The following is a 14,840-nucleotide window of genomic DNA, read 5'->3' as shown; positions in this document are numbered from 1 at the left end:
GTTGGGGTGGTCAACTACCACAAAACTACTTGGAGTGGCCGACCACACCATGACTATGTACTATGGGGGTGGCTGAATCACCCCCTAAGGCTAGAGTGGGTTGTTGTGATTGGACTTCGCCAAATCACAATAGAGTAACCCCCACCTCATGACCTCTCAAACTAAACCCAACTCTACAATCTCTCGAAAACTCCAAGACATGGTCCTCAATACTAAACTGACAAGTGGGAATCTTTGGGTGGCAGTGGGCTAGAATGGGTTGTTGTGATTGGACTTCGCCAAACCACAATAGAGTAAACCCCACCTCATGACCTCTCAAACCAAACCCAACTCTACAATCTCTTGAAAACTCCGAGTCATGGCCTTGAAATTCAATACTAAACTGGAGAGTGAGAACCTTTGGGTGGCAATGGGCTAGAGTGGGTCGTTGTGATTGGACTTCGCCGAAACACAATCGAGTAACCCCCACCTCATGATCTCTCAAACTAAACCCAACTCTACAATCTCTCGAAAACTCCAAGTCATGGCCTTGAAATTCAGTACTAAATTGACCATTGGGAACCTTTGGGTAGCAATGGTCAACGGTGGCCAAGCTGGCAGGTCTACCATTGAGACATTAGTGAAGGGTGGAAGTCGAAACATACCTTGTAGTGGGGCTATCTCTATTGTCCATGGCAAGTGAGTTCAACTTCCATTTGGACATTATAGACTGCGAGGTCATGAGGATGAAGATGAAGATGATACATTGTCAAATGTAGTTGTGGACATTGAACCCTAATGAGTACATCAACATGGTGCGGTGCAAAGTTTTAAACACGTATCTTTAGAATCGGACAAATGTGAATAGTTATTGGAAGTGTTCGACCACCCCCTCTAGCCAATAATGTGGGTGGCCAAACCATTCCATAGCAATGAAGTGGTCAACCATCCTTTTGATTATGGGGTGGCTGATTATCCCGATCCGAAACCTTTTTTTTTTTTTTTGGGTAACTTTATAGGGACTACGCTAAAAAACATTATTGAAATTTATACGAAATAATTTATTTATTACAACGACATACCACAAAAAAATTTTTATTTATTTTTCATCGACATGCCACAAAACTACGCGCGGGGTGCTAAAGACTGCCGTTGTAAACGTTACCTTCTCTCCCTCCTGTAAAACTCCAATGGCCTGGACTTGCAATCTTCACCTCTCTCACAAAATCCCATTCTCACTTGCTTCTTCGCGCTTCATCTCCGAAGCTTCTCACGCTTTTTCCAAGTCTTTTACGACACCGTTTCCATCGCGTTCTAGTACCACTCACACTTCGATAAAATCAAATTCCCCCACTCTTTCAGTATCTGCCACTGGCACCTTCACCTGGGACGACGTCGTCCGGATTTCTCAACCGGAAATCCTTCCAGACGATTCTTCGGATCTCACAGGCTTCTTCGAGAAGATCAGAATCTGCAATCGCGGATCAGTTAAGCCCCTCTTCTCCTCTGTTTGGTTCCCCAGAAAGTCAAAGCGAAAGAAAGTAACAAGCATTTTGGCCCAGTTTTTGAGTTCCGAGCAACCAAACAGATCGTTTTTTTAAAAAAAAAAAATTTTCCTTCAAACGCCCAAGCAGTGCGTCTCATTTATCTTTGAAATCGCGTGCAGGAAAAGCAATCCGAGTTCCTTCCGTTCTCAATCGACGATCAAGTCGTTGGTTATATTCATAATGGGTAAGAATTAGAATGAAAATTCCTTTATTGGTTAACTTCTTTAAGAGTTGAATTGCTCCGTCAGTTGAGTCGCATTGCTGAATCGGTTTTGTTTGTACTTCTCAAATTTGTGCAGTTTCGCTAGCCATTTAAGGAAGTTCCAAGATGTGTTTGTTTTCCCTCAAGACAGTTCTTGCGGTGGCCATGTGAGCTTACACCCAATGCTGAGCACACCAGAGGAAAGGACCAGTGCGGTTGGAGATGTGGTCAAATGCTTAGGGGAAGAACTGATTCCAGGTATACGGAACGAGGTACTAGTCATGATTATGCGATGAACTGATTCCCTTTTGTTAATTTTTTACTGTCCAATATGTAATTGAGAGTGCTGGCACTGTGAGTTTAAACTAAATTGCAGAAAATGTATAATTTGGAAGTTCGATTTTAAAAGATTGCGATTTTTTTCAGCTTTTTTAAAAGCTGTGATTTCGCTATTTTTGAATGGCACGTTTTGAAATCGAAAATCCAAACAGATCTGAAACTCTTTGTAGCCTGGTAGTAGCGAAGTAAGACCTTTGTTCTATTGGCTAACTATAGATTTTACTGATTTCAATCAGCTATACCCCGTGGCATCGTCCTTTGGTGCGCCCATATTTTTTTCGCTTGAACGTGCTGCTGCTCCTTACTTTGGAATAAAGGTGTGTTTTATGCCATTGTGAGATCGCTCTTCTCTTGAGACACATTTCACACTGGTGTTTGTAGTCCTAGCTTTTGAGATTGTGTGTCAAATCTGTTTAGGCTCTTGCAATTTGATTTGGTTCGAAATTCTCGCTTTTTTGAAAAGATGTGCGTTTCTTTAGGTTGTATGCTATCAATTGAAAAGCAAACTCAATGGTCAGTACTTGGCATCTTTCTGATGCTCTTCTAGTACGTTTCAGTAACATGCGATAATCGTAGATTTTTCACCTTTAGACTCAACCATCTTTCCCTATGTTGATTTTATTTTATTTTATTTTTCACTATCTGCTAATGAGTAACAATCTTACCAAAAATTAGTGAAAAAGATTGTTACACATATCTGTGAACAAGAGCTGGAGGTGAGGTCATAGGCATAGGTTCAACCCCATAGGATAGGAGTGTCCATGAGTGCATTTACCTATAAACACAAAATTGCTTTCTGCGAATCAAAAAGTGAAGCTAATTTGCATTGTATGCTACGTGGGTTCTTGACTTCTTGATTACCTTTCGAGTGTATTATTAACTGTGTAAACATTGTAAATTAAGTACATTGTTCCAACTGGCTTTAGACTACTTGTTTAATTTTAATTTATGGACCTGAATATCACCATTATATTCCATCCATGGTTGTTCTTAGCAGTCTTTGAACACGCCAAGCAATACGTCTTGTTTTTTTCTATCTGATTGATGAACCGGACTATGTTATGATCATGTTACTGATGAATGTATGTTGGTCTTTTTTTCTCGAACGCTTTCCTGTTTATAGGCTTATGGAGTTCAAATGAATGGCTATGTTGAGAGGGATGGGCAGAAACTTTTATGGACTGGGAAGAGAAGTCAAGAGAAAGCAACTTATCCTGGGATGCTTGATCATCTTGTTGCTGGAGGACTGGTTTGTAATGACCTTATTATGATTAAAAATCTATGGCATGTGGAAATCTGTGGATTTCCTTCATGCTGTGAATTTTTGGACGTCAATTTACTTTCTTTTTTTAAATTGAAGCAGTTGAATTGAGCCAAGTAATTTATGCCCAATTTTGAACAAAATTAACAATAACAATGAAGCTCATATAATGAAGCCAGTAGTTCATATTATGCTCATTACGAGTCTGTGCTAGCCACTAATATCATATTTACATGATGGCAATGGCAGCCTCATGGGATTGCTTGTGGGGAGAATCTTGTGAAGGAATGTGAAGAGGAAGCGGGAATTCCCAGATCCATTGCTAATGAGTAAGTTTTTGCCACTGAATTATTATTTCACGTCACCCAACTGTTGTGGATGCCCTAGATTGAGCATGGATTCTTACTCTGATTAGTTCCGAAATGCTTCTCTTACAGAGCTATACCAGTGGGTGCTGTTTCCTATATGGACATTGATGGTTACAGATATAAGAGAGATGTTCTATTTTGTTATGACTTAAAGCTTCCTGAAAGTTTTATTCCTGAGAATCAAGGTGGGCCAAATGATGCACAGCCTTCTTCAATGCTTTTATCAGTTCCTAACCTCAACCCTTGTCATTTTTCTCCTTCATTTATTGGTTGCATCTCAGTAATGAGTATTTATTTTCAATTGATCCTGAGTGGTTGTATTTTATCCCTTTGTAAATGGCTTGTGAGTGACAGATGGAGAGGTGGATAGCTTCAAGTTGATTCCTGTGACTCATGCAGCAAATGTCATACGGAGAACACAATTCTTCAAGCCAAATTGCTCTCTTGTCTTTATTGATTTCTTGTTTCGGCACGGGTATCGCTCTTCTAAATCCTGATGCTCATTTTATTATCTTTGATCAATAGTTTGAACAATAACCTAAAAAAGAAAAAATCCTTTTCTACACACTGTCTGTACTGCTAGTGCTACCTGATAACTGTGTCAATATTGCAGCCATTGTGATTTTCTGCCTCCAACCATATACTAGTTCTGGCAACGGAGGGGTTACTTGTTGCCATCTTGCCAATTTCCACCATTAACAAATTATTGAAGTGAATTTTTCGTCCTGGTTTTCACAACTAAGCTCACCTCCTAATTGATTTGTTCCTGCATTTTTATTAGGTACAGCTACCTTGAAAATTGTGGCGTGTTTTTAAGGTTCCTATATAAAACAAACTAATCTGACCCACTTTGGGAACTATTTGCCTGAGGAAGTCACTCTCTCCCCCTGCCCCCCCTCCCCCCCCAAAAAAAAGAAAGAAGAAAAACCTACAAGCTTAAGGTCTATTACTAGAATTCTTTTTTCTTTTCTTTTTTGAAAGGATTACTAGAATTAGTCATTACATCATTCTGAATTTCTGGTCTAATTTCTCCCTGGAAATTCTCATGCTTATTCCGCTGGATGGAGGGCTATAGATTTATGCTTCATATTGAATCTTATTAAAGCTTGCTTATTTGCCCTTAATTATCTCATATATGAAGTTCGTTTAGGGGAGTGTGAACTTTAACATATCGTTTCTTTTCAAATCCGTAGAACCTAGGGAAAGTATGACTAAGGTTGCAAGTGCATCCCCAGTGGCCTCTTGTTATAAGTGCAAAGGCAGAAAAGAAAAAGACAGCCCCAGGCATCACTACCCATCATTTAATTTATGGCACTAAGTTGATAAATCTCTTCTGATTTTTCCCCTCGTTTCATCAATCTGTAGGTGTCTAAACTAGCCTTCCAGTAATCAGACCTACGACAGTTTCTTTTTGCATTACGTTTTTTTTGAGAAACACATCTATAGCATAATTATCACCATAGAATTCTGATTATTATCTTCAAACTTCGCAGATATATGAGTCCTGAATATATTGGATATTTGGATCTGCTACAAAGTTTGAGGAGTGGGGATTGCTCCTAATGATATTTTTTCACTGTATTGTTTTCCTTTCTTTCTTCCGCTTAATTTTTTAAATTTTAGCCTTCTCCTGTGAAGGTAGAAAGGAAGTGTTGTAAGAATTCAATTTTTTATTGGCAGCTTTCTCATGCTGTGGGTTTAAAGCCAAGATATTTGTGAAAATGAAGAATGTTCTAAGCTGCTACATGTCGTGTAGTGAATTAAAAGATTGTGAAATTATTTACTTAGCCATGGGGTTTGTAATTATATCAAACTGATCCCTGAGAATCAGAAGTATCTTTTAAGAGATCTTCTGGGTAAGCTATTGTTCAAATTGATCCTTACCACTAACAATTTAACAGAAACTTCACCCTTACAATCATATCACAACCAATTGTCGATTGACATGTGACTTAACTAAAGACTCGGTTTGATATAAAATTATACTTTTATACTCAAATAAAAAAAATAAAAAAAGGAAAAAGGAAAAAATAAATACAACAGTTTGAAGGATCTGTTTTTAATTTCTTAGGTCCATATAATGATAACATATTTAGGAACGCTACGCCTGATCATATATACATGTATCATATATATTCAACATTCTCAAACAGGTTCTTCAAAGCCTAAATTTTAGAGGAGACAGTAAATGGATGAAGAAACATTCACAATCATTTGCAAGGTCCGGCTGTAGAGAATAAGAACTCCTGGGGGCCCACGATATCACAAATTCTATAAACATAGTCGCCATCATCCTCACGGACGAATACCATACACAAAGTTGGATGCCTTTTTGGTTATGTAAAATGAACTTATTTTCGACAGCTGAAAATATATTTCAATAGTATCCACAATCCATCTCTGTTATTGATGCAAGAAGGAGAAACTTGGAAATAACTAATGCAATCCGTCACACTCTCAACTCCTCCACTTCTGGGTTCAATGGGCCAAAGAGCGTTTCCACTTCACTGTGATCGACTTCCTCCAAACTTGCAGGATTCCACTTTGGGTTCTGCAGAGGCATAATCAAGAAAACTTTAAGAGCAAAATACAGCATATATTTGGTTAGGGCTCAAAGACAAAAAAAAAGACTGATACAGCATTAAATATTGCCAATACAAAATTGGTACTACTTGCAGAAGAAACTAGAAGTAATAGCACCCCAAGTTCTGAAGAAGAAGATAACTAGGACGCTAAAAAGATAGTTTGCATGATATAACTAGTAACACGACAAATCATTACTAACTTGATGTTAACATTAAACCAAGCTTACAAAACTAACATATTTCCACATTCTTCTACAGTATACAGAAAGGGACTTCAGAGGCAAATGATATAACCTGATCCTTGTCCACCAAAACTGCCCGGACACCTTCTGCAAAATCGTTTCGTAGAGAAGACCTTAAGGCGATGCGGTATTCAGTTTTCATCACACTGCTTAGCTGGAAGCAACCAGATGCAGGAATACACGTTGCTTAAGTTATGCCCCACAGGAAAAGAAAACTACCAAAAATAAACAAAAGAAAATCAAAACTCACTGTTGACAATTCGCTGTCCTCTTTTCCATGGGCAGATGCAACTCTAGAGAAATGCTTTTGTGTTAAGCAAAGAGAAAAAGGAGCGCCTTTTCCAAGACCTTGAAGAGCTTCATTAGCCCACTCCGCCACTGCCCAGGGAAAGAACGGAAATCAGAAAGCACAAAGGGGCAACATTGTGTAAGCCAAAGGTTAGAAAGTCCACTTGACATCTTGGTCTTTGGAAGAACCAAAAAGATGTATGCACATTTCATTCATCAACCAATAAAACAATTGGTACTTATAAACATACCAGCAGCTTCACTGCTAAGCTGATGCTTTTTCAGTTCTTGAATCGTCTCCTTGACTGGCTTATTTGAACCAAAGCATGAAACTATATGAGGTAACAGCAATTTCAACTGGGACTCCGACTCAGGGTTACTGCTGTACTTCGCCAAAAGTGCTTTGATGTCTTCATGTGGGTCCTCGGAACTGAAGTACCAAATGGATATAATTTTTTTTTAGTAAGAAACCATTACATTTCGTTAAGGGACCATCTTTTGTGCAGAACAAATTTTTTCATATATTTTAAGTTAATAAACATGAGGAAATTATATCCTGAACCACAAGGTACATGCACTATGGAGTTCATAAAAAACAAACACTTGGACTTCATATATTAATCTTATCATGTGGTTCTAGACTAACAATGAATGAATCAAATGGCAGCAATTATAAAACTGCACTAACAAAATCCTGACTTACCAAAAGAAAAGTCATGGAGTTCTCCTCCTTTCACCAAATCAATTTCATAGAGCAAAATCAACTAAAGAGGCAAAACTTCTCTAATATATAAAGTTGCGATATGGCTGTTTATTTTAAACAATTTAAATGATCAAAATTATAAGGTAACGTGAGTTTCTAAATTAGAATTACAGAAAAGCTAAATGGATTCCACTAAAATGAAAAATAGCAATTACAGATAGAATGATGATCTGAGACATACAATGTAGTTGCCAAAAGGGCCTCCTTCAAGGGACCCAAGCTCCCGGATGGCACAAAATGTGTGCCAAGACCTACATATACTGCATCAGCGGGTGTAGAAATCCTTTTTCCAGTCATTCCAAGATATGAACCTGCAAATCATAATATAAGTTAGAAAAATGCAAAAGTCAGGAGACAATAAGTTCAGATGACATTGATGACAATGCTTCTGTAATTCCAAATTGTTTGCCTTTGTTTTACTTATGACCACTTCCTATGAGGCCAAGCCCTTCTCGTGCTTTCTATAATTGAAAAAATGTTCAGTTCCAGTATAAGAACAAGAAAGAAATGCTTTTTGTAGCAACAAAAAGAATACCAACTGATCCTTCTCCTGGACTTTGTGCCGCTATATATGCAAACCCAACATCTGGGAACAAGCCAATTCCATTTTCTGGCATTGCAAGAACAGTCCTCTGAAATGCATCAATACAAGGATAAAAGTAAAAGACATTAGAATGCCAATACAATATAATTGGTAAAACTAAATCACCTGTCTATATGACACAAGCATACCTCAGTTATGATCCTGTAACGACCATGTCCAGATAGGCCTATTCCAAAGCCCATTGTTATGCCATCCATGAAGCTTATATATGGCTTCTTGTACTCGGAAAGTTTGCATATAAGAGAATATTCAGCAGTGAATACCTGAGAAATGCACAGCACAACAAGGCATTAACTTCATGTAACAAAATAATAGGTCATGCACAAATGTAGGATGCAGACGCAGGACAGCACATAATAGAGATGGAAGCTTATTAAGAAATGATATGCAGCCCAACTGAGACGAAAGATATTATCTGACATACACAGAAGCATCAAAGTAAACCACCAAAACTAGAAAGCATTATGAACTGGCCAAAAAAGTGGTCAGTTTTGAGGTCCCAACCCAAAAGAATGCATGTGTGGAAGGTTATATATACAAATCCAGATATGCATATGCAGAGAACAGAATATTAATCGAACTATGCTTTTCAACTTATACTGGAAAATATCAAAGCAACTAAAAGCACAGAAAATAACTCTTTATGTTTAAAGTTAAATTCAGGATCATGATATCTTTCAAATAATAGAAACAAGAACGGAATTTTTTTCAGAGAACATAAACAAGGTCCAGAAACAAACTCCAGTATTCTGCTCAGTAAAGGATACTTGAATACAAGCTTACAGCAGGTCAGATGGTCTATACACTTTTTTCTACTAGTGATAATATATTTAAAAAGATCTAAATGAGAATGCATCAAAAATACATCTAAAGTTTTACGCAAGAGCCACACATTTCTTTAAGTTTTAGAAAAGTAAGACAGGTCAGGGAATTGAGAGGCAGACAATAATTCTATGTAAAGTCAAAGGTACTATCATTAGTATTTGTGATATTTATCTAAAAGAACAGAACTCGAATTGCAAAAAATATAGTTGACATGGCAGTTACTTTGAATTAGTGTTATTTTAACAAAGTTTAAGGTTATCAAAAGCACACAAGACCTCAATCATATCTGATAGTTGTTTTTTGGTTGTGATCTGCTTCACATCACCACCTGCAGATAAACTAAGATCTTTATTATCATCTAACTAATAGACAACAAACTAAGCAAGCCAACTAATTAAAGAAAAATTGCATATATAATACAACAATGCAACATAAAAAAGAAGAAAAGAAGCAACAGAATATAAAACAGAGCAAATAATGCATATCAACTACAATCAAAATAAGCACTCAGGAAAGAAACGCTTGTAGCACAAAACAAGCATCATAAAGAAACCTTCTGCACAAGAGGTGTGTTTTTGTCCTTTCGAATCTCAGCAACAACCCCTTTAATATCCATTCCTGCATTGGCCATGAATGGTTACCCTCAAAACCTTACCTAACGCTTGGATATCAAAAATAACCGCAGAAGCAAAAAACCAAATATAAATGGCAAAGATATTAAAGCTAAATCAAATTCAGGGTATAGCGTGAAGACAAATGGTGGTGGTAGAAAAATGTTGAGAAACAAACAATCTACATAAGACTTATTTTCTCCACGTTACCTGCACAAAAGGCACGAGGCGAGCTGCTATCAACCAGAACACATTTGACTCTCGGGTCCGATTCCCATTCATCAAGAAATTTTTTATATCTTATATCCATATCTGCATTACGAATAAGTTTCAAGTTAAATATAAAGCGAACCCAGCTGCTAAAGAAAAGCACAACTATATTATTTACATCAATAACCAACATTCGGCATTAAGCCTTAACTTATTCATCCAAAAAAGACATTAAGTCTTAACTTATTCATCAAAAAAAGACATTAAGCCTTAACTTAAACACCACAATTTTTTCTATTTTCCCTGTCAGTTCATCAACTAATTGAGTTTGTTTTCATCATTACTTGTAAACAGATGCAAGTTTTGATCAACTTTGAATAAACCAATCCTAGAACTTTCGCTTAGTATAGTATATAGCTTCCATTTGATAGGAAAATGGCCACATTCCCCCCACCAATTACAAAAATTGCGTCCCACTGTCCCACGACCATCATCAGCACGAAGAATCATTTACTTCCACAAAAATCTCGATTTTTTTTTTCATTCTACAAATTTGAACTCTAAGAACCCTAAACACACAAAAATAGAGTTTCCTAACACAAAAATAAACATCCAAATCATCCAAATCATTTATCTATAAGCATAAATAGTTGCACGAATTTCACCTAAAACACAGTACCCTTATGATTAAATAATTACTGCTTGAGCTTATAATTCAAAGAGGAAATGGGACCTAGGTTCATTGCGTTGAGAGCCTTGGGGCGATCGAGGGTGATCACTGCGACGCCGCTTGGGTGAACGCTTCCCTTGACGAACTCGTCAATAGCGGCCATGCTCGCGAAGGTTCTGAAAGAGAGAGAGGCTTTCGAGGTTTTGAAGAAAGAGAAGCTGAGCGATTTTCGCCGCTGAGATCGAGTGGTTGGGTTCACGAAGAGAGACGATGATTTGGCGAGGATTTGAGAAGCTCCGAATAAGCTTCTCATTGCCGTTTTTCTGAGTGAAAAGGAGTCATGCGAGTGAGAAAGGTATTTCACTAATTATTCACCGATTTACCCTCACAGTTTTGAACGGAGAAATGCTATTTGTGGATAAGTTTTTTTATATTTGTTTTATATTTTTTTATAAATTTAATATATCAACCATTAAATTTGTTGGGTCTACTACTGACTTATATGGAGTCTATATAAACCTACAAATCTAATGGTTAATTTGTAAAATAAGATTGACCACCGGCAGTTCACTTGTGTGCAACACTGCCATTCTTTTCGAAACAAGATATTATAAATGAAGACTATCATTTAATTATAAGGATAAAATTTGTGCATTTAACGGAATACATAGAGTTAATGTTGACACGTTTTAAAGTATTAATTAAATGATTAAATTTGTATATTTTTATAAGCTTAAATTTTTAAGGTAAGTGCTGATTTAACATATATCAAAACACATGTCACGACTTCAAACTGTCTCTCCATTATTCATATCGTATTTCAATTAAATATTCTATGCGTTTAACGACACTTATTAAATAGAAATTGAATATATTGCATTCCTCTAAATAAAGGGCAAAAGTCGTATAAACATGTTAACTTTGTGTCACAATTTTGTAAGATTTTTGTCTTTAAGGAGTAGCTCAAAGGAACTACGCCTTCTGAAGCAAAAATTACTGGTTCAATTTTTTATTTTTTATTTTTATTTTTTTTCCATTTTCCTTCCCTTCCCTTGTGTCAACATGGAAAAAAAACAAAATTTCTACGGTTTTTCAAGGTAACTTTAATGTAGTCAAGGGCTCACAATTTCTGGCATATATAGAACGATTACACTTGGGCTGGGCCTAGGTCACCAGCCGTTCTTTATTACATGGGTCAGTGATGGGCTTAGGCCCTAGTTTTGTTCATGGCCCTGGTTTGGTTTCTCCATTTAGAATTTCAGTCCAAGCTCTTGAGCCTGCTAATCTTTATGATGATGCCTTCCTTACACATGCATGCTTGCCATTTTCATTTTCTTTATTTTGTGTGGTTATCATCAAGAGAAAAACACCAAATAAACTATCATAATATGAATAATGCTATTATTCACACTTATTTATGATATGCATGTCATATCGGTTGACTTGATATATTTTAAACGACTTACACTTTTATTTTTTTAAGTGGCTGACATGATAAATCATTTAAAACATGTCATATCAACTGAATGTAATATAAGTATGAGTGTTGATAAACAGATGTTAAGAGTAACATTTAATCCTATAATATTTGAAAGAATGAGTGAAAAATATGGTCATTTTGGGATTTGAAATGAAATATTTGATTCACATAATTGGTGTACAAACTTTAAGAGATTTGATACATGTAGCAATATTGATCTCTTCCGGCCAGTCACATGTACTGATAGGTTAACACCCACCCAGACCCAGAGACATGAAGCAATTTCTTTCCACCAGTTTGTTTACAAGCAACACATCGCTCAAGAAGACAAAAAGACCAAGATAAAGTAATTCACAAAGCTTTAAATACCAACAACTCAAACTCTAATAAAGACAAACACACCATTCAAGGCCAAACCATCTCCTACATCTCCTATGTCTCCTATCCCATGAAGTTATCCATATCCATAAGGGCATTTATTTGTTATCACACTATGCGAGAAACCTAGGATAACGATTCAGTCTAAATTGTTAGCAACTTGAGCATATAATGTGAGAGATAAATTTATTTGAGCGGTAAATTCCATATAAAGTTTCTCACATTACGTTTTCAAATACTAACAATTCATACAGATAACTACCGTGAATCACCGTCCAAAACATAGACATAGACATAATTAGCTTATACATGCTCTTGAGTATGACAAATATCGAAGCCCAGGACACTCCGTAGCACATCAAGGAGGCGGAGGTGAGCAGTGAGCTGTGGAAAATGGCCGTCGGCGTCGATGTTCTCCACAGTCGATTTTCCCTTGATTTTCTTCTGCATGTAGGATGGAACAGAATTCGGGACGATGATGTCATTGGTGATCTGAATGATAGTGCATGGGGTGACAACCTTGTCGAGAATGTCTCGTTCATCGCTGTAAAACACAGTTTTAGCCAAAGGCAGTGCCACTTCTGGTCTCATTCTTTTCAAGCATTTTGCAAACTTATCAACCGAGAGGGGATCTTTTGGGTCCACCACAAGAGACGCAAATCCTGTAGCCCAATTCTCATAATTGGTTTCAATGCTTGAGATTATCTGCTCAATGTCTGATTTTGAAAAACCCCCCTCATAATCATCAATGTTTATGTACCTATATACGTACCATAATGTAGCATGAGACATTTTTGGACTTGTTAATTTGTTTGAGACATAACTAGCAATTTGAACATATGTACAATATATATACATAATTTTATATATATATATATATATATATAAACACATGAAGAATTGAATGATTAGTAATTTTGTATCTCATTTTCGGATTAGACTTGAGTGGTCTCTGTGATGTTAAGTTTTCCCTTTTTTAATTGTGGACAAGAGAAACTAACAATTCATTGGCCATGGGCCACAAATATATATAAACCTAACATAAAAAAGAACAAGACAAAGGAGTCCGGCACCATCAACATTCAACAACCATATGTATTTTGGGTCCACGTGTTAGGTTGGCTCATCGTAGAGGATAAAGTACATCAAATTACAACCTTATTCAATATTCATCATTCGCATACTCAAAACAGATCCAGTTAGTTGTTAGCTAGGTTAGAGCTAGACGTCATGGTTTTCACCTCTTCTACATATTATCCATGTCCATGTACTTAATTATCAGTCGTTACTCTTCTACCAAAAACATAAAAAGAAAGAAACTAAAACAGAAGAAGGCCCCTCTTTATGTCATATTTGGCGTGCGTAAGCACATTAATTGAGATGATTTAGATGATTTGGCAGTAAAAACCTCATGAACAAAGGCTGGTAAAAATTAAACAAAAAAAAAAGGACTGATTTTCAGTGGGGTGATTTAACATTGTATCATAGAAAAAAAAAGTATTGAATTCAAATCTTAACTCTATTATTTACTTCTATTTAATTAAAATATTTTACGATCAAGTCCATGTACGAAGAGAAGGGTAAAAATATTTGATTAAATTATTAAATTTACTCCTTTCTATCAATTTAAACTTTTGAAATAACTGATATTTTAACTTAACAAAATTCAAGTTATATAACAGTTTATTAAATAACGTTTCTCCGGGTATTAAATGAAACCATCTCGAAAGAAGAGGCTTTGCAATTAAATGGGTATGCTTGAATCATATTCCAAAAAGAGAAAGAGAAAGCGAAAGAAATGGAAAGAAAAGAGAAAATATAACAACAAACAAAGAGAATTAGCTAGAGAAGAGATGATAAACAAAAACTTCCCAAAAGAGAAAGCAATTAGCAATAGAAAGAGTCAAAGAGAGACGTTTTTATTTTTGTAAATACCTTGGGGAAGCTCCGATGAGTATGAGCTGCTTGAAAAGCTCGGGTCTTTTGATGGAAGCGATGCATCCAATCATACCGGACATGGAGTGCCCAACAAAGACCAAAGATTGAAGGTTCATCTCATCAAGGAGAGCGATTAAGTCATTGGCAAAGGCATCGTAGGAAGAGTACTTGAGAGGATTGAAGAGGGTGTGATCCTCAACAGCACCGGAAAAGCTCCAGTCGAAAACAACAACCCGGAAGTGTTGAGCCAAGTCGGGCAGGATTTTGTCCCACAGCGACTGGTCTCCTCCAAACCCATGTGCCAGAACTATGGTTTCCCTGCCTGAGCCAACTGTTTTCGTGTTCATGGCAGTTGAGAGCCCCTTGTCTAGCAACACCATGTTCGGAACAAGAAGAAAACAACAACAGCGTAGAAATACTAAGAAGGTAGTAGATAAAAAGCTAAAAGCTGCTTGGTGCTGTTTGCGGTTCGTTTGGCCTTCAATATATAGAACAAAGAGTGGCTTATTTGTAATTAAATAAAGAAAACTACTGTATATGTTGGTTAATT

At 36.7% G+C, this 14,840-nt stretch overlaps 3 protein-coding genes across 7 annotated transcripts; 1 reads left to right on the top strand and 2 right to left on the bottom strand.

Annotated features, from left to right (window-relative positions):
- Window positions 1-1,105: 1,105 nt before the first annotated feature.
- On the top strand, window positions 1,106-5,515 carry LOC132165996 (nudix hydrolase 20, chloroplastic). Of its 2 annotated transcripts, none has more exons than XM_059576732.2 (9): window positions 1,106-1,466; window positions 1,646-1,710; window positions 1,826-2,000; window positions 2,304-2,384; window positions 3,191-3,316; window positions 3,578-3,657; window positions 3,766-3,881; window positions 4,051-4,171; window positions 5,190-5,515. In XM_059576732.2, exons 1-9 carry the CDS (start codon window positions 1,170-1,172, stop codon window positions 5,257-5,259), a joined length of 1,131 nt encoding a protein of 376 aa, XP_059432715.2. In that variant the 5' UTR covers window positions 1,106-1,169; the 3' UTR covers window positions 5,260-5,515. The 2 variants fall into 2 exon arrangements, with proteins under 2 accessions (XP_059432715.2, XP_059432716.2); XM_059576733.2 differs by lacking the exon at window positions 5,190-5,515 and adding an exon at window positions 4,310-4,576.
- Window positions 5,516-5,750: 235 nt separating this feature from the next.
- Window positions 5,751-10,861, bottom strand: LOC132166543 (3-hydroxyisobutyryl-CoA hydrolase-like protein 3, mitochondrial). Of its 4 annotated transcripts, XM_088511956.1 has the most exons (11): window positions 10,558-10,861; window positions 9,825-9,926; window positions 9,577-9,621; window positions 9,279-9,331; window positions 8,307-8,441; window positions 8,110-8,206; window positions 7,756-7,885; window positions 7,063-7,241; window positions 6,774-6,901; window positions 6,576-6,677; window positions 5,751-6,247 (listed from the first exon to the last, which is right to left on the bottom strand). In XM_088511956.1, exons 1-11 carry the CDS (start codon window positions 10,805-10,807, stop codon window positions 6,146-6,148), a joined length of 1,323 nt encoding a protein of 440 aa, XP_088368082.1. In that variant the 5' UTR covers window positions 10,808-10,861; the 3' UTR covers window positions 5,751-6,145. The 4 variants fall into 4 exon arrangements, with proteins under 4 accessions (XP_088368082.1, XP_059433359.1, XP_059433358.1 ...); XM_059577376.2 differs by lacking the exon at window positions 9,577-9,621 and having other exon boundaries at window positions 10,558-10,860; XM_059577375.2 differs by lacking the exon at window positions 9,279-9,331 and having other exon boundaries at window positions 9,557-9,621; window positions 10,558-10,859.
- A 1,375-nt stretch (window positions 10,862-12,236) lies between these two features.
- On the bottom strand, window positions 12,237-14,743 carry LOC132165958 (alpha/beta-Hydrolases superfamily protein). The gene is made up of 2 exons (XM_059576676.2): window positions 14,288-14,743; window positions 12,237-13,112 (listed from the first exon to the last, which is right to left on the bottom strand). The coding sequence occupies exons 1-2, from the start codon at window positions 14,668-14,670 to the stop codon at window positions 12,656-12,658; spliced, it is 840 nt and encodes a 279-aa protein (XP_059432659.2). The 5' UTR covers window positions 14,671-14,743; the 3' UTR covers window positions 12,237-12,655.
- Between the last annotated feature and the right edge of the window lie 97 nt (window positions 14,744-14,840).

Source organism: Corylus avellana, chromosome 11 (assembly GCF_965113065.1).
Source record: "Corylus avellana chromosome 11, dhCorAvel1.hap1.2, whole genome shotgun sequence".
NCBI lineage: Eukaryota > Viridiplantae > Streptophyta > Magnoliopsida > Fagales > Betulaceae > Corylus > Corylus avellana.
This window is presented reverse-complemented; position numbering and strand designations above follow the sequence as displayed.

Coding starts and splice junctions, on each gene's coding strand:
- LOC132165996 (XM_059576732.2), top strand. CDS start 1,170: ATGGCCTGGACTTGCAATCTTCACCTCTCTCACAAAATCCCATTCTCA. Junction 1,467..1,645: donor GAATCTGCAATCGCGGATCA/GTTAAGCCCCTC, acceptor AATCGCGTGCAG/GAAAAGCAATCCGAGTTCCT. Junction 3,882..4,050: donor TTTTATTCCTGAGAATCAAG/GTGGGCCAAATG, acceptor TGTGAGTGACAG/ATGGAGAGGTGGATAGCTTC.
- LOC132166543 (XM_088511956.1), bottom strand. CDS start 10,807: ATGAGAAGCTTATTCGGAGCTTCTCAAATCCTCGCCAAATCATCGTCT. Junction 8,207..8,306: donor GTTACAGGATCATAACTGAG/GTATGCTTGTGT, acceptor GATGCATTTCAG/AGGACTGTTCTTGCAATGCC. Junction 7,886..8,109: donor TCCAGGAGAAGGATCAGTTG/GTATTCTTTTTG, acceptor TATGATTTGCAG/GTTCATATCTTGGAATGACT.
- LOC132165958 (XM_059576676.2), bottom strand. CDS start 14,670: ATGGTGTTGCTAGACAAGGGGCTCTCAACTGCCATGAACACGAAAACA. Junction 13,113..14,287: donor CTCATCGGAGCTTCCCCAAG/GTATTTACAAAA, acceptor GTACGTATATAG/GTACATAAACATTGATGATT.